The 23,791-nt window shown below is 41.4% G+C and overlaps 1 protein-coding gene across 2 annotated transcripts in view; it reads right to left on the bottom strand.

The window, feature by feature from the left end:
* Positions 1 to 4,593, bottom strand: part of arhgef5 (Rho guanine nucleotide exchange factor (GEF) 5) — a 33,142-nt gene extending 28,549 nt beyond the window's left edge. The window contains exons 1-2 of one of the 2 annotated variants that reach the window (XM_056475089.1): positions 4,059 to 4,593; positions 402 to 3,359 (exon numbers count right to left, since the gene is read on the bottom strand). In XM_056475089.1, the coding sequence (XP_056331064.1) occupies positions 402 to 3,237 (2,836 nt within the window). In that variant the 5' untranslated portion in view covers positions 3,238 to 3,359; positions 4,059 to 4,593. The remainder of the gene's footprint in view (positions 1 to 401; positions 3,360 to 4,058) is intronic. The other variant, XM_056475091.1, reaches the window with a different exon arrangement.
* Between the last annotated feature and the right edge of the window lie 19,198 nt (positions 4,594 to 23,791).

Here is a 23,791-nt window from a genome sequence, read left to right as displayed (position 1 = left end):
TGGATTTATTACTGCACCTTGTCATTTTCCCAGTTTACCATATAGCATGTAAGACTCTCATACTAGTCTGCAAGATCTTGGGGAGGCAAAGAAAGTTACTTTTGAGCAGGTTTTTACATGTTCAAAAAGACATTAGTTGTGAATTATAAATACTGTTGTATAATAAAGAATACTGATATTTTAACAACCATATTGGCAGTCGTTTTTGGGATGATGACTCATAAAGGTCTGTGCTAATTTTTTGCATAAGCACATTTAGCTTCTCTGCTTGGCATTACAGCACTGTTATATTTGATTTGATAGGAAAGAATAAATGGTCTTCTCAAGACTTTAGCTCTCTTGCCAAAAGAGTGGAAATGAACAAGATCATTAAGTGTTTTCTATTTTAGTCCTCCTCTCACCTGAATTGTTGAATATTCTGGTCCTGCGGTCCCTTCCAACTCCTCCCTCTTCCTCATCCTCATCCTCTTCCTCTTCTTTGGTTCCCTCTGTTGTTTTTCGGATACCCTTCCTCCTTTTGCGGGCCTCATTCCCCAATTCTCGAAAGCTACTAGAACCTAAAATGACATTCTCTATGCTATCTTTCCTCTTAGAAACGTGTCCTTCTACTGTCTTATCTGCCTCTCTTTTTGAGGAAACTGTCTGCTCAATGCACCTTGGATCCAACAAGATAGCTTTCTCATCTGACTCTTTTTCAATCTCTTCTTGTTGCTTCTCTTCTATCTGTATTAGTTCTTCCTGTTCGCTCGATATGTTAATTTCTCTGTCAGTTTCTGTTTGTGTGTTTATTTGTATATCTATGTGTGTCACACTACCTTTCATATGTTCTGTGTCTTCTGAATTCGGACCCAGGATCTCTTTCACAACATTCTTCGCCCATGTAAGGTGAGGAGCAGTAGAACATCGCTTTCGTTCTTCACATGTGCTCCATGTGTCATCTGAATCAAAATGCTCCTCTGTGTTTCCAGTAGCTTCCATTTCTCTTCTGTGTAATGCATCTTCACTATGAGCCACTGTAGTCTCATGTCCGTTATCATTGCAGGGGTCTAAAGTTTCAGAAGGCTCCGCAAACTCTTCTTCTGCTCCCTCTTTGGAAGGAATCATATGACCTTCCTGTGATGTTATGTCATCTGTTCCCTGGTTATTATCTCCTGTTTTCTCAACGTTTTCTTCATTAGGAGAAAGAGTGAGGTCATCCATTGCTCTTTCTATGTCAGATTTGTTGTGTTTAATCTTTTCAAATGCTTCATTTGCATCCTCAATGATCATAACACCTTGGATGTCCATGTTTTGATCTGAATGCTGATCGGTGGCTTCCTCAGAAGCAGTATCTATATATGCATTCTGTTTGGTTTGTGACTCAATAGGGGTTTGACCAATCACACAAAAAACCCTCAGGGGTTCTCTCTCTCCACCCTGTGTAGCTTCTGAGCATCCATAGATATCAGTGGGAACTTCACCATTCCAGAAATCCTTACAATCTTCAAAGTCCTCCTCCTCTGCATCATCTCCTCCACTAGAGACTGTCACAAATCCATCATCTGTTGATATTATTCTGTCTTTCTCTGCTTCCGATTCTCCCTCACTTCCTTCCTCAATTCCTGAGTAGACGTGTTGTTCAATCCTGCTCTCTTCCCCTCTTTCATCCACTTCCATGTTTTTAACCCCAATTTCTCTTTCTGTCTGCCATTCTGGTTCCACAGCTTCTTTGTCATGAACCATGTCCTCTTGTTTATCTGTTTTTTCATTCCTTTCTACATCTCTCGTGAATTCCCCAGTCCTATACTTGTCCTCAGTACTCTTTCTCTTGCTTTCATTATTTCTTGCAGGATCTTCTTCATACTTCATACTTTCCTTGTATCTTTGGTTGTACCTCTCCCTTGCTCTCTCTCTGTCTCTGTACTCCTCTTCTAAAAGAGTTGTGTTTTTCTCACTTCTGGGTTCCAGCCACATTTTCATTATTCTGCCCTTAATTTTTATTGTAACTGTTTCCTCAACAACAAATTGTCCACCCTCTTCTTCCCTTGGTGCTATCAGTACTTCCTGCTCTCCATCTGTTATTCCTTTCAACTTCTCCTTTTCACTCTCAAAAGTGTTTTTTCTATTTCTGTCCTCAAGGTTCTCCCCTACTGACCTCTTTTGTTCTTTCTCAATTTCAACTCCTGAAATCATCTCTCCAGTAGTTTGTCCACTTTTCTCCATCTTGCTTCTATCTGGCTCTCTGTTCCCTCTTCTCCACCTCTCCCTCTCTTCAACCTTTTTTTCATTTCTGTACCTTCCTCTCTCAGGTGTGTTTGAGTATGCATCTCTGTCAGGCCTTTTATCTTTTCTCATCTCTTTTTTATCACAGTAGCCTTTCTCCCTGTAGTCTTTTTCTCTAGGTCTTAGCATTGCTTTATGTCTCTGTGTTTCTTGGTCTCTACATCTGTCTCTAACTCTGTCTACCCTTCGGTCTGCTTCACTATCTCCTTCACTCTTGTAGAGTTTGTGTCCAGGTTTAGTAATCGCTTCACTATTCATTTCCTTACCTCTATCTTCATCACTGTCCCCTTCACTTTTTGTATCTCTTTTCCTAGATCTTTCTGCCTCTTTCTGTCTCTCAGTCCTCCATTCCTTGTCTGAAAAACTCCCTGTTTCTCTTTCTGTGGGTCGTGGATAATACCTGGCCTCTCTGTCTCTTTGTCTATATCTCTCTCTCTCTCTGTCAGTCTCTTTTTCCCTCATTCCTGTAAGGTCATTGGCCCCTGTTTGACCTTCTCTCCTTCTCTCTCTCATTCCTAAGTCAAGCTCCTGTTCTCTCAGTCTATCTGAATGCTCCTTCATGCGCCTTCTTGTGTCATTTATCCTCCACTCCACCCTGTTTAATGCTCTTTCTCTTTCATTCTGTGTGTCCATATCTCTGATTCTTCTTTCCCTCTCTCTTTCATCCTCATATGTTGTGTCCTTAGATCTTTCCATGCGACGTTCCCTCTCATTCTCTGAAAGTGGAATTCTTCTGTCTCTTTCTCTGTTTGCTTTTGTCATCCTCGGAAAAGTGTCCCCTTTTTTACTTTCTTTGTCTCGTTCCCCATGTACAGTGTGCTCAAACAATGATGACTTTCCATTTGCATATTGATCTCCATCTCTCCGTCTCTCTCTTTCTCTCCAGTCAATTTCTCTTCTTCTAATTGCAGGGAGTCTGTCCCTCTCCCTAGTCCCATCACATGAATCTTGCATCATTGCTCTTTCTCTGTCCATAATTTGTTGTTTTAATTTGCACTGAATTTGACACAGCCTTTTGCACCTTAGGAGGTCTGCATTTGCACAGTGTCTTGAGGGACCCAGTTATTTTGACTGATTTCCATGGCAACACGGAGAACCTAAAAAGGGATCAAATGTTCTGGACGTCAATAAATCAATTCATCAAAAAAAATTTTAAGACAGTCATAGTAAAATATATTCTTTGGGGTTTTACCTTTTGACTTTCAAGTTTATTGTAACATGTTGGCTTGTTGCAATTGTCTTGTTTCAACTATTTATTCAATGCGTTGAATAAAAAGTTAACACAGCTTACTTTGGCCAGTGCTTATCTTAAATGTTAATATACATTTTATCCTATTTTATATCCCAAGGAAATTGAACCTATGCCCTTGATTCTTGCACTATAGTCTACCATATAATTTATAGCAACACAATGGAACTATACTGTTCTCAAACAAGTCTCTTCAAGTCTAATGTGATGTTAAGATGTATAACAAATGTTGCTGTTTATATACAGTTGAACCAACCCCTGCACTATAATATTGCGTTTCATGCTTTGCATGCCTAGGAAGAGCTGAAGCATTATTTAATTGGGTTGAACCAACATGTACATAGCTGACTCATGTCAATGTAGTGAACACATAACGCAATAAGAAATACATTAAGAAGGTAACTTTTAGAATAGGACTTATAACAATAAATATTATTATTACAATATTTACTGGTGATATAGACATGTTTGTTTACAAAAACAGTTTGTTTTGCAAAATTTACCAAAAAGATAAATAAATTTTTTGGAAATAACGCAAAGAACTCACCTGAGAAGGGTCTTGGGGGACACTTCTCTGTCTCTTTACCTCTTTTTCTTTACTTTTTAGACAAAGTAAAGCTAAGAGTTGCACAATCCATAGACATTCCACATATCAGTGTTTGCCCTTTGAGAGAACCAAAGTTGAGTGAGATAAATGCGCTACTGAAAACACTGATTAAATTATCCAGCCTTTCTGTCTTATTTAATGCAAAAATTGTTGTCAACACTGTTAAAATTTGAGAAAAAAAATTCTCAGTGTTCCTTTCAGTCTTTCTCTCGGTTTCTCTCTCTCTTTTCCCCTCCTCCGTCCTGTCTCAAATTCCCAAACAAGTTTGAACAGATTGACACTTATCTTCCTCCCTTCCTTCTGTTTCTGTTTTCCTTATGCTTTCCCCTCCAGCGCTGTCTTACAGAGGAGTCCAAAAGTAAATGTCTGTTCAAGCTTGTGCGTAGCTTTGCTTAACTTCTCATAAACTTAGAAGACCCACAGTGATTGCGTTAGAATTTGTTTGAGTAAGTCAGCCATTCTCTGTCACAGAAACAGGAAGTGAACAGTCTGGGCTTCTCTCTTCTGTGCCGTGATTGGTAGGTCTGAAGATGCTGGGTGTGTCTGTTTTCTCAGGTAAAGACAAGAGAAAGTTTGAGTGCAAAGGGGGAGGGGTGGACAAGAATGAGTGTCCATATAAAGTAGTATAGTTTTCAACATATGTAACTTAGCAGAAAATCTGTAAAAGACAGTGGGATGCACAGATGATACAGTTGTGCAAGGATTAATCAGAAAACACAAAGAATGTGTGAAGTTTGTAAAATGTGCTTTAAAATGTGCTTTTTTTTGTTGTCGGTTTTTTGATATAACACCATTAATGTAAGATAACATAAGTAGTAAGTAATCAATAATGCATTTGTTTCTTTTTGTAATGCAGAATGTTTAAGTTTAATAGACACTTTGCCTTAAGTACACTGTTATAAAAAGCCAAGTTTCCTAACATTATTGATACATCTAAACAAGCTCCTGAGTGTGCTATCTGACTGCAAATAAGCAAAACATTATCTAAACAAAACTGAAATATTCTGGACAAAGGTTTAAATCAGTCATACTTAAGCATGTTCTAGTTTAAGACAAAAAACAAACAAACAGTAATTAACATTAACATTAATTTGAGCGTAAAAAATGTGATCATCAATTCTGTAAATTAAGATGAAATAAATCCTAAATTAAGTGACTTGATGGTCGAGTTTGGTAACAAACAGTATGTACTTGGAATTTGTCCTCTGCATCCACACACATTAACAGTAGTGTATAGTGAATGCACACAGTAAGTGGGCAGCGGTTTAGCTCAAGGGCTCCACAGTCATGGGCATTAAGGGTGGAAGCGAGCGTATCCCTTGCTGGTACTGAAAATTGAACTGATTACCCAGCAAAGATGCTTGTGCTGGCCCCATGCTGACATCCTGTGGGCATAATGGGCTGCTTCCATCCCTTACCAAATCTAAACAAGTTTAGTGTGAGATAGCCCAGGTATAGCCCACAACTGCAGGCTCACTATGGGCTCTGAGTGATTAGTTTACACTAGTAAACAGCTCACATTTATACCATGAAGGCCTAATGTTGGCCATCCATTTGGGCTGAGAGCAGGCTGAAAGCAAAGGTCACTTGAGAGTTTCCTCAATGGCAAAATGTTGGCCCATGAGTGTTTTATTTATTAGATATTTTATTTAGCTTTTTCAAAGGTTAACAATAAAGAACATCAAAACTTAGCAACAAACTAATGTAAAACATACACACATAATACATAAAAATAAATAAATAAACTAATAATAAATAAATAAAAAGATAAAGTATAAACCAATGTGTAAAAACTATTCCATCAAATCATGTGGTACTGTTTTTATATGATTCAAAAGATCGATTCAAAATCTTTTTGAATAATTGACCCTTACCTCTCAAAGAATATGTGATCTCCAATGATTGCAACTTTTTCTCCTTGTGTTCCTGTGGGCTTCATCCGGGTGCCCCGGTTTCCCCCACAGTCCAAAGACATCTGGTATAGGTAACATGGATTAACTAAATTGGCCCGTAGTGTATGAATGTGTGTGAATGTGAGAGTGGGTGTTTGACAGTACTGGGTTGCGCCTGGAAGGGCATCTGCTGTCTAAAACATACAGTTGAAGTCAGAATTATTAGCCCCCCTGAATTATTAGCCCTATGTTTATGTTTTTCCCCAATTTCTGTTTAACAAAGAGAAGATTTTTTTTCAACACATTTCTAAACATAAGTTTTAATAACTAATTTCTAATAACCAGTTTACTTTTATTCTAGCCAAAATAAAACAAAAAAACTTTCTCACAGAAGTTAACCCCCGCTTTTGGGCATCCCTCTTCCGACCTCTTTATGCAGCCCAAAGGACCGAGCCGTCCCGGGAGACACCTGCAAAAACCCAGAGTTGGACCATGGGCCATATGGCCATTCAACGCCGGTGCAGACCTGGACAGTCTCGTCCAGCCTGGTACCTCTTTGTGTTGAAAAAGGGATCATTTGTCCCGATGGGCTTTCAACCAAGGCTGAACCTGGACGTGGGCGTCCCACGCGACACTTTTAACACAGGAGACAGGGATCATTTGTCCCAATTGGGACTTAGCCAAGGCTGAACCTGGACGCAGCCGTCCCAAGTGACACTTTTAACACAGGAGATAGGGATCATTTGTCCCGATTGAAGCTATTTTTTACCGCACAGATAGAGGAATAATAAAGACACTGAACACCATATGACGTTTATTGTTAAATATTTATTCAGGAAGATTCAGAGTCTTCTGTTGCTTCGAGGGGGCGTTTCCCCTTTGAAGGCAGCCCTGGCAGCGTCCTCCTGCTAGTTCCCTCCTGAAAAAGAGAAAAGGCCAGTTAGCTAACACCACACGTCCCTCTGTTGAGGTCCATGCCAAAAAGGAACTGATTTACCAGGGGTGACCTGGGACTCTCTGTCCTCTTGCGCCCCTTCCTTGAGTGACGTTCTCTGCCCGCTGCCTCCTCCTCCTCCTCCTCCTCCACCAAGGCCCTCTCGAAGAGTCTGCGGCGCTCACATGCTTGGAGAGGGCCGAGGTGAAGCGCGTAGAACTTATCTGAGGTTGAGGTGTCGTGGCACATGAATTGCGCCACCTTCCTGTGATCCTTGGAAGAATGTGAATTCTTTGCCTGCGTCCGAGACAGACAGACAGAGACTTTTTAGGGTCAAAGCCGCTGGCAGTCATGGGGGTCAGTGGGTGGGGGGGGTTGGGTGGGGGGTTGGCACTGGCATAGATACTCACATGGGTCGCGATGGCAGTTCGGACGTCAGTGAAGATGGGCTTGCCTGGAAGCCCCATGCTGGTCCACGCAGATTGAAAATATTTGTTCAGGGTTCGACAGGGACTGGGTCTGGAAGTAAAAAAAAAATAGGAGGCCTGGCTCCCCCCGGGGAGGCTAGCCCTCAGCTGCAAGAACCTCCGGAACCAGCTGTATTCTTCCTTGTTGAGAAACAACTAGGCCGCGTCGAAGGCTCGGTTTGTCTTATGCGTGGTGATCTGAAAAAACAGAGAGAAGATGAGTGAGCGCCTACCACTGGTGGCCCCCACCCACAAAGTTCCACTCACGTTAATGACATAGGCAGACTCGTCCGGGCTTCTGGAGGCCTCTTCGACCTCCTGGATGGTCAGGTTCTAGAAGACCCCACACCGATGGCCTGTGATGGAGGTCAGGTAGCCGGTCAGAAAACCATAGAAGCGCCACTGCTGCCTGGTGTCTGGGCTGGACTCGAGGCCATCTGACGGAAGGCAGTTAGGGGTTAGACTTTTCCAACAAACCTTGTTACAACACCAACGGCCAGCAGCTCTTGGTCAAACGTTCTCTGCTCCGGGGCGATGGGGGCGATGAGGGCTGACGTGGCTCGTTTGACCGAGAGCCGCTGGTGCCCCGGAGCAGAAGAGGGAAGAACGGAGAGAAGGTCAGCGTTTCCACAAGTGGTGGTGGAAACGCAGACCGGCGGGACCGAACACTCACCTAGAAGGGCAGGTATTTTTCTCCCAGCCGTCCGGTGACAGCGTAGCAGGGTGGATTTGGAGATGAGTCTGCCTTCTTTCGCCTGCTTGGTTCTTACCTCGTGCACTACAACGCGGCGGCGTATGCCGCGAATGAGAGCTCGAAGCTCCCTGCGAACCAGCACCAGGGTGGTGCTGGAGAGGCGGCAGGAGGCCGGCAGGGTTTTGGAGAGATAATCTAGGAACTGCGTGACGTTCTTCAGGTAGTACTGCCTCGTGGGCTCGGCCATGCCCGTTTGGCCTAGCAGGGCAGACCAGGCTCGGATGCGCGCCGGTTGGTTGAGGAAGGACAAGGTTTCTGGGTCCGCGTGGCCATTCGCCATGAAGCCTAGGAAGGCCTTGACCCTCGCCAGTTTGGAGGCGACGTTGTTCCGCAGACGGGCGGTGGGCTCGCTCCCCAATTGGAAACCTTTGAACTCTTCCAAAAGCAAGTCTGCAGAACGGGGGCGAAAGTGAAAAGTCAGCCTTGATGACATACCCCCACCACCAGCCAAACAGAAAAGTGCCATAACCATACTCAACTCAAGGCGCGGACGTGGTCCGGGTACTTTGTTGGATCGTAGGCTTCCACAGGCCCGGAGGCCGCCCAGAGACCTCGGGCCGGCCCTCACCCGGGGGCCGCCCCTCGCCCGGGGGCACGGTCGGGGGATGGTGCCGGCGGAGCAGGACACGAGCATGCTCGCCTGCTCTTCCTCCCCTCTTCCCCCCTCCTCAACTCTCGATAGTGGCGGGTGAATTCGAGCTGGGTGGACCTCACCTTGTCCACCTGCTTGCGGAGCTCTGAGAGCTGGGCCTGTATGCGCTTCGTTGCGAGCCTGCAGCGGGGGTCGGCGCACGGACGCTCGGCTTCCGGGCCGTCTGGTTCCTGTTCCTCTTCGGAGAATGACACCAGCCGCGACACCATGTGTACCGTCGGTTGAGTGGACTGCAACCACCGCAACTCTCGAGCCACTTTCCGAAGCTTCGCTCGGCCCATGGCCTCCTTCCTGGCCGAGACGGAGAGCTCGGCGTGCTGCTTCAGGTGTCTGTCTAGGCGGGCCGGCGTCCTCCGGCAGCCGGGCATGCCGTCTTCCACGTGTCCACGCGGCCAGCGCCAGCAAAAGTTTCTTCTCGTCCGCGTTTGACACCTTGTGCACCGCGGACAGGTGCGGCGAGAGGCAGCTGTAGACGTTGAAGCAGAGTGCACATTCAGCCATGACCGTCCAAGACCAAGGCTGGAGGGAGAGAGACCCACACGCTGTGTGTAGCGGCTTAAAAGATGGCGGACGAGGCGTGCACTTCCGCGTCATTGAGGCTGGTCACCCCTCCCCCTCTTAAAGGGGAAGACCAATACCTACAAGATCTCTTTGGTCCAATGTATATTTGGAAGCAGTTGTTACGACTTTTGGTGGCTTTTTGTCCCGGGAACAACGCACCGTTTCAGGCAGTCTTACTGAAGGATTTGATTATTAAATGTGTGTGTATTCTACTGTTTTTACAGCCTGTTTTTCTGTTCTCTCTTCTGTGTTTTTGCACTGCAGAAATGTGTGTATATGCATATTCTGTTCATCTTATCTCGGTGTGGCCGGAACATTCGGTTCCATCTGGGGTGCGCAAAATTGCCACTACCTGACTCGCTCACAGATGCGCGCATACCTACACGCACACATTCTCACGTATTCTGGTTGCTGTAAGCTGTCTTTGTATTCTATGATAATATTCTTTTGTGTTAGGGCTCAGCTGCAGGCGGACCCTCAATGTGTATATAAGATTGCACTTCCCTCCCTTGTGTCAGAATAAAATCATACTCAACCATTCAGCTGATTTTCTTCTCATCTTTTCCAAGCTTGGACAGTCTTGATGCAGAAACTCACTGGTGATACAAAATACTAGAGTGAAAGGACCCGAGGAAAAAACGGATTTTCCTACACTTACTATGTCAGCAGCGGGGACTTTTTTTTGTGCTGCTTTTTGATTATTCCCTTTTCCCACACAAAGGGATGGGAATGAGCCCAATTTTGGGCAGCTTGGACTGCGCCAGCCACGGGGGCTTTATACACAGCTTTTTCCCACTTTCAAAGCAGTTTCGTAGAACCCCATCGAACACACACCTTTTCCGGGGCTCACCGCATCATGAACCGCAATCATCAAAAAGAGGGGGCAGACCGTAAGCCAGAACATCACTAAAACCGGCTTGTTTCACCTCGCCAGAGACTACTAGGACCCCCCGCCCCGCCAAGGCCGACAGCGCTCGCTGGGATCAGGGCACTGTTTCTGGGCAAGCCTTCAATGTCTCAACCGCTTTGGTGAGGTCCTCCATGCCCACGGGCTCCCACCAGCTCCCCGGAGTCGGGGCACTGTTCCTGGGCAAGCCTTCAATGTCCCAACTCCTTGGGTGAGGTCCTCCATGCCCACAGGCGCCCACCAGCTCGCCCGGGGTCGGGGCACTGTTTCTGGGCAAGCCTTCAATGTCTCAACCCCTTGGGTGAGGTCCTCCATGCCCACGGGCGCCCACCAGCTCGCCCGGGGTCGGGGCACTGTTTCTGGGCAAGCCTTCAATGTCTCAACTACTTGGGTGAGGTCCTCCATGCCCACGGGCGCCCACCAGCTCGCCCGGGGTCGGGGCACTGTTTCTGGGCAAGCCTTCAATGTCTCAACCCCTTGGGTGAGGTCCTCCATGCCCAGGGCGCCCACCAGCTCGCTCGGGGTCGGGGCACTGTTTCTGGGCAAGCCTTCAATGTCTCAACCCCTTGGGTGAGGTCCTCCATGCCCACGGGCGCCCACCAGCTCGCCCGTGGTCGGGGCACTGTTTCTGGGCAAGCCTTCAATGTCTCAACCCCTTGGGTGAGGTCCTCCATGCCCACGGGCGCCCACCAGCTCGCCCGGGGTTGGGGCACTGTTTCTGGGCAGCCAGCCTGGCCATTGACCCCCTGGTTCCTTCAAACACAAAGCCACCAAAACTTAAGTCCACATTTCTTCGCCTTCTCCGAATTCCTGATGGCAGGTCAGAGACAATCAGCGCCGGACACGCACCTCCAGGTGCGGGACGTCCCAGAAAAGGGGTCTCCCGTCGGGCATTGCTTGGCGGGCTGGGGCCTGGGTCTTATCAAGTACACCGGTGAGCGTCGACACCACCAGCCACGCTAATTCTCACTCAATCAACTGTGGCACTGGTGCCCCAAATGGACTTAATCGTTTTCAAAAGCTGGCTGGAAAGACCCACCATCCACCACATGAGGGTTTGTTGTTCCAATCAATTTTTTTTTACTTCCTCCAGAAGAAAAATTATCATCAGACATTCTGTGAAAATGTTCTTGCTTTGTTAAACATTATTTGGGAAATATTTTGAAAAGAAACAAAAATTCAAAGGGGGGCTAATAACTGACTTTAACTGTATGGAGGAATAGTTGGCGGTTTATTCCGATGTGGTGACTCCTGATAAATAAGAGACTAAGCCGAAGGAAAATGACAGAATATATATATATATATATTTCTGTTTCCCCAATTTTTGTTTAATGTGATTTTCAACACATTTCTAAACATAATAGTTTTAATAACTCATCTCTAATAACTGATTAATTTGATCTTTGCCATGATGACAGTAAATACTAAATACTTTTACTAGATATTTTTCAAGACACTTCTATACAGCTTTAAGTGACATTTAAGGGCTTAACTAGGTTAATTAGGTTAACTAGGCAGGTTATGGTAATTAGGCAAGTTATTGTATAACGATGATTTGTTCTGTAGACAACCGAAAAAAAAAATAGCTTAAAGGGGCCAATAATTTTGACCTTAAAATGTAAATTTTTTAAAATAAAAACACTGCTTTTATTCTAGCCGAAATAAAACAAATAATACTTTTCCAGAAAAAAAAAATTATGTCAGACATACTGTGAAAATTTCCTTGCTTGGTTAAACATAATTTGGGAAATATATTTAAAAAAAAAGGGAGGAGCTAAAAATTCTGACTTCCACTGTATATACAGTGGAATTCAGAATTATTAGCCCCTCTGAATTATTAGCCTCCCTGTTTATTTTGTTGGTTGGTTGTGAGTGGGGGGTTGTCGGGTCGTGGGCTCTTTATAATGTCTCTGGGGGCCCCCAAAATGTGTGGGTGCGCGAACCCACTTGAAGGAGGGTCTGTCTGGCCTTGTTCCAAGTGTGTTGACACCTCTGGACAAAGGCGTGGGCGGAGGGAACCCCGACTTCAGATTCCAGACTGGCAAAGGCTGGTGGCTGGTACCCTAGACTAAACTCAAATGGAGAGAGGCCCATGGCAGACACTGGTAATGAGTTATGTGCTTACTCCACCCATGAGAGCTGCTGGCTCCAGGAGGATGGATTCTGAGACACTAAACATCGTAACATACGTTTAAGATTTTGGTTGGCTCTCTCTGTTTGACCGTTACTCTGAGGGTGGAAACCAAAAGAAAGACTAACAGTCGCCCCCAGTAAATGACAAAACTCTCTCCAAAATTTAGAGATAAACTGAGGCCCCCTGTCAGAAACCACATCTGTCGGGTGGCCATGGATACGAATGACATGATCAATGACAGCAGCCGCTGTCTCTCTGGCTGATGGTAATTTGGGCAGAAGGATGAAGTGAGTGGCTTTCGAAAACCGGTCCACTACGGTGAAAACCATCATATTCCCGTTGGAGGGGGGGAGACCCGTGACGAAATCTAGTGCAATATGGGCCCAGGGTCTTGATGGCACTGACAGCGGCTGAAGGAGTCCAGCGGGAGGATGTTTGGAAGTCTTAGAAACAGCGCAAACTGAGCAAGCCAACACAAAATTCCTTATGTCACGAGCCATAACTGGCCACCAGAATTGTTATTTAATTAGAGAAAAGGTGCGACTAACTCCTGGATGACAGGCCAACATGGAAGAGTGACCCCAACGAATGACATCCGACCGTAATTCCTCTGGCACAAATAAACAACTCGGTGGGCATCCAGGCGGAGACGTTACCCCTTCTAAGGCCATGCCGACCCTCGACTCGATCTCCCAGGTGACAGCAGAGATAAAAAGTCTGCGCGGCACGATGGATTCAGGAGATGATGAATGCTCGGAGTGATAAAAAATTTGAAACAGTGCGTCAGGCTTCACATTCTTAGAACCTGGTCAGTAAGAAAATAAAGCCCACCTTGCCTGCCTAGAGTTCAATCTTTTGGCAGATTGGATGTACTCCAGATTTTTATGATCGGTCCAAACGATAAAGGGAACCCCCGAACCCTCTAGCCAATGATGCCACTCTTCCAACACAAGCTTGACAGCCAGCAGCTCTCTATTACCAAAATCATAATTTCTATCTGCATTGTTTAGACCAGTGGTTCTCAAACTTTTAAACCAGCGACCCCCAATGTAATATCGTCAAGAACTCACGACCCCCACTACCAAAGCATATACAAACAATAAAAATAACCTTTTTTAAGCTGTTCACAATATTTTAACTATATTTCCTATACATTACAGGGCTCGAAATTAACATTTTTGCTTGGTAGTACTGGTGCTCCTAACTTTAAAAATTTAGACGCACCAGCCAAAATTTAGTGGCACCCAACAATTATTGCACTGTTACCACAAGTTTTATAAACAGATTTATTGCATTTGAAATTAACACTAATCATTTCGCAAGCCATTTTGCGATGGTGTACGTGGTGTTGACGTTTACATATAGCTGCACGGCTGACATTATCTGGCGATTAAATAAAGGATTAAACAGAACCTATTGTGCTTAAAATGTGTTGATGTGGCAAACAGTTACCTGAAAATTCCGTCCCACAGACTTTACAATGAATGCTTTAGTTATTTTCATAGCGGACTTGAAGCCAATGGAAGTCTTTTATCCACTCTTCGAAAAATGTAGATGGTGGATTAACATTCACCACGTGATCAGTAATCAGATGTGCCGTTATTTGTAGCTTTAGGTGTTTCTAAGACAAAATCTGTCAGTGTTGTTTTCATTCTCATCTTCAGCGCTTTACATTTTCGCGGTTGTAGCTCCTGTCATCTGAAGACAAGGGGCGTTGACTGAGTGATTGACAGCTGATTTTAGCCAATCCATTTGTGTTCAGTTCTTGGAGCAGTGGGCCAATAAGAAGAGCGCAAAGGCGGGGCAAGTGTTGCGGGCTTTGAGCACCACTTGGCTTTGTTTACTGCGGCAAGTTGACATGGCAAGTTTTAAACTGTTCCTGAGCGCTGCGTTTCAAGTACAAAGATGCACTGCCTGAATGTGTCCTAAATACTTTATGAATTTATCAGTAATATTTTTTTAAAAATCTGAAAATATTAGCTTTCACTTGTAATACTGAAAAATATTTATTATAATCACTGAAAATTACACAATTTTTAAATCACTCTCGCGACCCCTTAAAATTATTCTGCGACCCCCACAGGGGTCGCGACCCCCAGTTTGAGAACCACTGGTTTAGACGATGTGAAAAATACCCGCAGGGATGCATCTTGCCGTCCGAGGAAGAACGCTGGGACAGCACCGACCACCACCTCTGATGCATCAACCTCCACCACAAACTGCCATGATGGATCAGGAGCAATGAGAATGGGAGCTGAAACAAAGCAGCTTTTCAGTCGGTCAAACGTAACTTGTGCTGCATTGGACCACCTGAACGGAATCTTGATAGAGGTTAAAGCAGTCAGAGGTGCAGTGAGCTGGCTGAAGTTGTGAATGAAACGCCGGTAAAAATTGGTGAAACCAAGAAACCTCTGCAGGGCCTTGCGGGAATCTGGGGTTGGCCAATCTACCACAGCCTGAACTTTCTCTGGATCCATGCGCATCCCCTCGACCGACACGATATGTCCCAGAAAAGGAACAGACTCTGCATGAAATAACATTTCCCCGCCTTGACATAAAGCCCATTCTCTAGCAGCCTCTGAAGCACTCGCCTGACGTGTTGAATATGTTCCTTAAGAGAATGGGAAAATATCAGTATGTCATCCAGGTAAACATAAATGAACTGATCTATCATACCTCTCAACATATCATTCACAAGTGCTTGGAAGACTGCAGGGGCGTTGGACAGACCGAAAGGAAGAACACAATATTCAAAGTGACCCCGGGGGGTATTAAAGGAAATCTTCTATTCATCACCTTCTCGAATACAGACCAAATGGTAAGCGTTGCGGAGATCTAATTTTGTGGAAAAGGACACCCCCTGCAGAAGACATCAGCGGCAAAGGATAAGTATTTTTCACCGTGACAGTGTTCAGCCCTCGGTAGTTTATACAAGGACTTAGGGAGCCATCTTTCTTTTTCACAAAAAAAAAAAAATCCCGCCCCTGCTGTCTATGAAGAAGGACGGATGATCTTAGCTGCTAGAGAGTCAGAAATATATTTCTCTATGGCCTTCCTCTCCTCTCTTAAAGTTTGCCTTTAGACAGAGACGTACCTTGCAATAACTCTATAGCACAGTCATAGGGACAATGTGGAGGCAGAGAAGCAGCTCGAGACTTACTGAACACTCTCTTCAGGTCGAGGTACTTACTGGGCACGTTTAAGAGATCCTTGTGTTCTTCCTGAAAAACAGAACGAGACACAGAAGGACAGGCAGACAACAAACACTCCAAGAGATTATTGATTCCTGCCTCCAGTTAATATGTGTATTACCAGCCAAGGATGCCCAAGGACCACTGGAGTGACAAGAGCTTCTGTTAAAAAAAAAAAGAATAATTTCAGAGTGGTTATCAGAGGTGATCAATCTTATAGGACCAGTGTAATGAGTAATGGATGGAAGAGAGAAACCATTGAGAGCATGAACAGATATAGGTTGGGAGAGAGATATGACAGAAGGTTTAAGTCTTTGAACTAAAGCAGAGTCAATAAAATTTCCCTCCGCACCAGAGTCAATAAGTGCTTTAGTCATAAAATTCCCAGATGACCACTCCATCTTAACCTTCAGAAGCGTGGCCGCAAGAGAGGATTTGTCCAAAGATACCCCACCCGTCAGTAACCTCTTACCTACCGCGATGTGACCCGCACCAGCGCAGTACATACACAGGCCCTCGCTGCGGCGTCTGCACTTCTTCTCCAGCGACAACCTAGAGCGGCCCATCTGCATGGGTTCAGGTTCTGAGTGGGGCTTGTCCACCAGCCCTGGAAATACAGTGACAGCCGGAAGAGGGGAATTCTCCAGAGCGTGTGTTTGTCACATGTGTCTCTCCCGGAACTGTAGACGAGAATCCACGTGGATGGCTAGATCAATGAGCCCATCCAGGGTTTTAGGAAGGTCCAAAGCAAAGATCCAAAGCAAAGACGTCCCACTGCGCCTGAGCGTTCCACTCACTCTCTGCCGCCAGGGTGCAGAACTCAATGGAGTAGTCAGCAACACTCCGCTGCCCCTGCTGCAACTCCGTGAGCATCCAGGCCGCCTCTCTGCTCACCACGGCTCGATCGAATACCTTCTTGAGTTCTTCCGAAAAGGCTTTAAACGAAGAGCAACATGGGAGTTTCTTCTCCCATACAGCGGTTCCCCCGAGCGCTGCTCTCCCAGTAAGAAGCGTGATGACAAACGCCACTTTCAATTCCTCCATGGAAAACAAGGATGGCTGCAAGGAAAAATACAGCGAGCACTTTGCTAAAAAGGCACAACACAACTCCGGTTCTTCGGGGTTACCTGTGTAACCAACGCTTGGATAGCGCGACTGGTGGTGATCATCTGTTCATCTTGTTTGTCCATGCGTGTGGTGGCTTGGGAAACAAAGCCCCAGCCAGGCTGGGAATACTCACTGGATCCATGTTTGATCAGTCTGTTCTGTCACGAAACTAGACAGAGAGGATCCAATTTGTAAGTACTTTAATGAAAACAGAAAGAATGTATCAAAGGATACAACTGGATGTTTCGGAGACGAAGAAATGTTTAAAACAAAAGAGAGCCCACAGGCCACAATGCAGACATCAACCGACGAAGCAGACTGCAAAGAAATCTGAGGAACAACAGACAGGAACAAGGACAAACAACGGACTGATAACCAGTAGTAACCACAGGCTGAAATATATAGTCAGTAAACTAAGATCAACTGGAGGATGATTAAGTCAGCTGATAAGTCAGCTGATTCGAAAGCACGCCATCAACACAAAAAGTAAACAAGCACACACCCTCGCACAAGGCATGACACATAACATACAGAAAGAACACACAAACCCATCAACCGTGACACCTACATGTCCAGCCATTGTGTTTGAGTGAGCAGCCTGGAACAGCATTTACTAATGGCTTTTTGGATGACAATTTACTCAATAATCTCAGTGTATTGGGTCACTTGACACAACCTATCTTTTTTAACTTTAAAATACAGGTAGGTAAGTGGCCAGTCAGGTTGTAGCGGTTTTTGCCCGTCTATCACCCTCACATGATCTGGGGCATTTCTCAGAAATAAAACAAGATTTATACAGAAAAAAAATATATTAGGAAATACTATGAAAAAAATCATTACTCTGTTAAACATCATTTGGGAAACATTTGAAAAAGAAAAAAAATCACTAATAAATTTGACTTCAACTGTATTTAAAAATGTCTAATCATAATGTAACATATTATGACTATTATGATGTTTAAGTGAGTTGAAATAAATAATATATTGTTACTATGCATTTGCTATTTGGTTGGTTTAATAACAATCCGCTAATAATTTTTTTTTTGCTGAATGCATGTCAGTGGGTGCTGGTTGGTGCTTCTCGTCTGAACTAGAGACCTGGGGTCCGTTTTTTGAACCTCGCTTAAATGATCTAAGGTGATTCGGCCAGTGTTACCAGATACAGTCGACTTTTTCCAGCACAAAAAACACCCAAAATATTAGATTAATATTTTATACAATTTTAATTTATTTAAATCGTAACCACAACATAACCGGATCAAATAGAAGCACCGCCACCTCTCACCCACACACTGCACTTAATGTTGTGTAGAGTTTACCTTCAAAATAGGGTATAAATTCGTCTCATTTGGCATTTTAAATTCGTTTGAACATAATTAGATGCTACTTGTCAATCAGACAACGCCTCTATGTTTGTTCTTGCTGTAAATTGTGGAAAAAATGATTGAGAGATGTATTATGATTAAACCGCAGAGTTAAACTGCATGCACTTCATGATGCGCGTGCACGTGAGGGGAGTGAGATTTGTCTGGTGAGTCAGATTTTAATACAACATTCCCTCAGGAACAAATCAGTAGAAAAAAAAATTAATAATAATAAACTTACAAAAAATTGTATAAGAAAAGGATTCCAAAATTGCATACATTCTTATAGCTTTTTTATTTTTTGTGTCTTTTAGGGTATCAATATAATGCTTAAGGTCAATTTTAAACAAATGAATATTAGGCTTATCACTGGACCATTTTTGTTTGTGTACATGGTACTTCCCATATATTATTATTAAATTAATTAACAAAATCTGCTCCAAAATTTTGTTATTATTATTGTAAATCAAAACAATATCTTTACAAGAAAACTGAATTTAGAATTTTGTAAGTTTAAATATAAGATATTCAACATCAATCCAAAACATTTGGGTATATGTGCATTCAAAAAATAGATGTTTAATCGATTCATCCTCTAATTCACAAAAAGTGCACGTAGATTCCATGTCTCTAAAAAAAAATTTAACCACTTCTTTCACTGGATAAATGAAATTTATTAGTTTATATGTCACTTCTTTAACTTTATTGGTGAGACAGTATTTACTATAAGTTCCAAACTTTTGTTCCACTTAATTTGCTCAAATAAGGAATTCCAGAAAGATTTGCATTTAGGCAACAATGTGGTTCTGCATAACTTTTTAATGTAACAATTATTAAATTTATTGTCTATAATTTTCACACCATTGATACTTAACTGGTTACTATATAAAAGATTCGATTCAGAGGATAAATTACCAGATAAGAGCTGAACAATTCCACTAGGAATTGCATCAAATACGAATAATTAAAAGGTTGTCCATTACTTTTAAATAACTGTCTCACCAATATAATATCATTATTGTACCAATTTCTATAAAATAAGGATTTATTTTTAAAGGTTATACATTTGTTGTTCCATATTACTGATTTATGTGGAGAAAAATTATACTAATAAATAAGCATCCATAGTACGCATACCTGTTTATGAAAGAGGAACGTTTTATCTGCACCTTGTTAATATCAAAATTACATCTTAACATTTTTTTTTTTAATTAATTAATAAAAAAAAAATCTTTGCCCTTGTTTGGTATCCTGCCGTTGATGCGATGACGCGCGAACAAAATTGTGACGGTTGGCCGCGCCTACTTGTAGCTTCTTTTTTTGTTTGTTTGTTTGTTTGTTTGTTTGTTTACTTTTTTATTGTAAATATATACAAACTTAGTACAAGAGAATACATCTCACAAAAAATATGAACAAAACAAAAACAAATAAACTAAAATGAGCTATCTCAGTAATACAAAGTATAAATAAATGCCAGGGGTAAAGAAAAACAAAAGGTAAGATAATATTAATTTAAAAATAAAACTTTTATTCAATCAATTGAAAGTTACTTAATGATACATATGTTTTTTTTTTTTTTTTTGCTTTTCTGTTTTTAATGTTACATAATGTAGTTCCTTATTGTTTAATCTCCTTTATAAAATGTTCAAAATTTGGCTTAGCTTTGGCCCATTTCTTGACATGAATATGGTATTTTCCAAGTAACATTATCAGTTGTATAAGAAAATATGTTGTACTTATTGAATCAATTCCATCTTGTACTAAAGCAAATATGACATCATATAACCCAATTTGTATTTGTGTACCAAATGTCCTTGAAATAAAGTTAGAAGCATCAATCCAAAATTGAGTATACACATTGAAAAAACAGATGAGTAACAGATTCTTTAACAATACCACAAAAATCACAAGAGTTTTCACTATCCACTCCAAACCGTTCAAATAACTCTATTACATGATAAATTCTGTGTAAGATTTTAAAAGATACCTGTCTTACTTTATTACTTATAAAAAACTTATTTGTTAGTAACCATACTTTCTTCCACTCAATGTTTCCAAATTTTGATGACCAGAAGACTGTTGAAGATATGATTCTTTTTTAATACATTTCTAATACATCTATTACTACATTTATCTTTAACAATGTTAATATCACCAATAAATAAAACATCATCACTTGTCTTTGGCTGTTGGTCCACATTGTGCATGGAATTACGCAACAGTGATACAACTTTACTTGGTATTGCATCAAAAATAACAGCATAGTCTTTGGGTTTTACAGGAACTTTAAATTTTTTAAGGAATTCTGAGTATGACAAAAGCAATCCATGTTCAAATTGTAGCTTCATTTGCGCTCTTCAGAAACCTATGGGTGACGTCACGGATACTACGTCCATATATTTTACAGTCTATGGTCCGTACTCGGGTGAGTGTTCCCTCTGGTGTTAAGGAGAGAGCGATGTGAGTGTCTGACTCATAACAGAAACACTTTTTTCAAAACACTACACACAATTCCCTACCTAAAACACTAGTCTAAAAGGAAAGCTACTTGCTTTTCTTTTCCACAGATGACTAATCAAAATGCTACACTTATTCAACCGGTCACATACACACACTGCTCAAATGTGGAAACACTAGTTTCATAACTGATCACTAAACAATCACTGCCTTACTGTAGTGAAAGCATATGCATAGGTCAAAGGTGACAGGAGACCAGACTGGTCTTGTCAAAAAAAAAAAAAAAAAACTGGTTTGCCACCCATCTACATTTTGTAGTTTTGTACCTACCCTCACATTCACCTTTTCTAAATCCTAAATTCTCAATCCCTCTAGACAAAAAAGTATGAATTTTTCTTCTCAGCCTGGCTTTGAAAAGTGTATGATGGCCAACTCTATGCCCGCATGATGCTTCTCCAGGCAATGGATACCCCATACACACAATTGTGATCTTTACTGTAGAAACTGTATATTCTGGAGAATATATTTTTTGTTTTACATGTTTTTCTTTTTAATTATTATTATTTTTTTTACGTTTTTACATACAGTGTTTATGGTTTTGTTGAATGCTACCATATACAACAGTAATGTTTGGCCTAATAAATATTTTTTTCAATGGTGTTGCAGTGTTGTCCCTCTCAACAGATTACTGTCACTGTATAACTTCAGTTTTATTGAACTGTAGATATAAGCCTATAAAGAACACAGAGATTTAGAATTAGAACAACACTGTTTATATGGTATATCAAAACATTTACTATTATGAAGTGCATGCCATTTGATGCAAATGCTTCATTCTTAAGTATGTTTATAGCATTTTGAATGCAGTGTTACATTTTGAAGGAGATGTGAGGCTGAGGCATTTTGCAGTTTGTATGTGCAGTTTTGAGAATTGTGTAGAGATTTAAAAAAAGGGGACACTGTTTGAAAGCAGTTGAAAAGAACTGTATGAGCTCCATATTTTACCAGTTCTCCATAGACAAGTTTAAGTTCTAAACTGAATTACTGGTCCTTTTACCAGTTCTCCAGAGCCCCTATTTGTTACAAACTGCCTGCCTCTAGACAGTCTGCAACATAAACAAGAGTCCACGCTGACAATCAAATAATTAAGAAATAAGAATTTAATAAAGCAATTTAATCAAGCATCAAGTTCAAAATAAATAATCTTTCAAACAAACAAAAATTCTGGTGCTGGAGGAGAGCGATCAGGAAGCCCAAGTCAAGCCAAAAACGCAAGCTTCTCTTGATGGAACAGAAGGGGGATACTTTTATTATGCACTCATCACCGGCAACGCGACATACTATGCTTCAATAAAAAATAATAATAATTAAAAATATATAATAATAAAATTTAAAAAATGCACTCCAACCTGCGCACGTAAGGGAACAAGTGACCTCAAGACAAGAGCGCCATCTACTGGGCAGCCCAGCACCAGTAAAGAAAACGAACCCAAAATATAATATAATATAATATAATACATCAATCTATGTATTAGTTATTAAATGTAAAGCCTTTAAACACAGAGTGTTCAGTTTTGTAATGTGGTGGATCATTATTTTTTGGTAGACAGACACAATTAATAATAAGTGTGAAAAAATATGATTGATAATGCCAACCAAATGTTGATTTAATTTAGTTAATATGGCTTCACTGTTACATTATTTTAAACAAATCTTTAACAGTCCAGTTTCCAGTACTGAAGCTTTGCAGGCAGATTTCTTGCAGTGTCTTGGAGATGTCCTTTAGTTATCTCCGCATGGAGGATTGGCGGCTGTTAATCTCTTTTTGCAAACAAAAATCTCACTGCATTATTATAAAAATAGCAAAGTGAATTGTAAACTGATATTTCCTAATGACACACTACACCAAAAGATAGAAATAACTGACTTAAAATCGCTTTAGCTGGTTAAAATACTAGTGTTCTAATATTTTGGCCCCTACTTCTGACTTCAACTGTATATATATATATATATATATATATATATATATATATATATATATATATATATATATATATATATATATATATATATATATATATATATATATATAATTTTAAAAGAAAATATAAGCTAAAATGTATAATAAGTAAGGTAAGCTGATATTACTTTTTAACTTCATAAAAAGCTTTCAAGGCTTGCTTATATCTGCACTCTCAGAAATAAAGGTACAGGAGCTGTCACTGGGGCAGTACCTTTTCAAAAGACACATGTTTGTACCCAAAGAGTCTACAGTGGTAGCTCAAAGGTGCATATTAGGGCCCAAGTGTACCTAAAAAGTACCTTTGAGGTACCAATATGGACCCTTCAGGTACAAATATGTACCTTTTGAAAAGGTACTGCCCCAGTGACAGCTCCTGTACCTTTATTTCTGAGAGTGTGTTGTTGATTGTTAACAGTGCTAAAATCACTAAAAACAGGGGGTAAAAAACATTCTTACCTGTGAACTGTAATTCCCAGAAATGAGTTTAATCTAAGATGATTTAAACAGCCCCAATAAGCAATTAATTTAGGTATTTTACCCAATCTTGATTAGAGATATAACAGCAATGTAAGGCTGGATGACCGGATTAAGATGGCAGCGGCATCGATGTACCATCCAGCGGTTTATGGGGCATCTAGCTATCTATTATATAAAGTCTATGAGCGCACTGACAGCCCAGCCCTAAAGGCATTCCCAGAACTGAAGAAATGTTATTTCAACGGAGAGTGAAGTTTGTGGGATACGATTAAAGATTATGAGGATGAAATTAATTTTTACTAAATAATTAAGTTCACAAATAAATTGTTTTAACAAGCTCTACTATATGCATATAAAATAAAAATAAAAAATTGATTGCATGCTGACTGCACTGAGAACAATAAATAAATAAATAAATAAATGAATGAATCCAGTGAGAAATAGTTTATGACAATGAGGAATGAATTCAGAAAAGTAAAGTAACTTTTTTTCAGATTACTGAAATATTGTGTTATTACTTTCAAAACGTTATTTTTTGATACAGGTGTAAAGTATAACTTTTTTGCAGAATAACTTTGTAAAGAAAGTCTTTTGTTATAAATTGTTTTAAAAAAACCTTAAAAATTCCATGTTTGACTCAAACTTAAAAGACTGAAGGAGTTTAATTTAAATTGCCTGTGCATTGAAAGCTTTCATTACTGTATCAAGTAATTAAATTACTTATTAAGTAATTGAACTACTTTTCAGAATTAG

This window comes from Danio aesculapii, chromosome 16 (assembly GCF_903798145.1).
Source record: "Danio aesculapii chromosome 16, fDanAes4.1, whole genome shotgun sequence".
Classification (NCBI taxonomy): Eukaryota; Metazoa; Chordata; class Actinopteri; order Cypriniformes; family Danionidae; genus Danio; species Danio aesculapii.
Note: the sequence above shows the minus strand (reverse complement) of the source record. Positions and strands in the feature narration are given on the sequence as shown.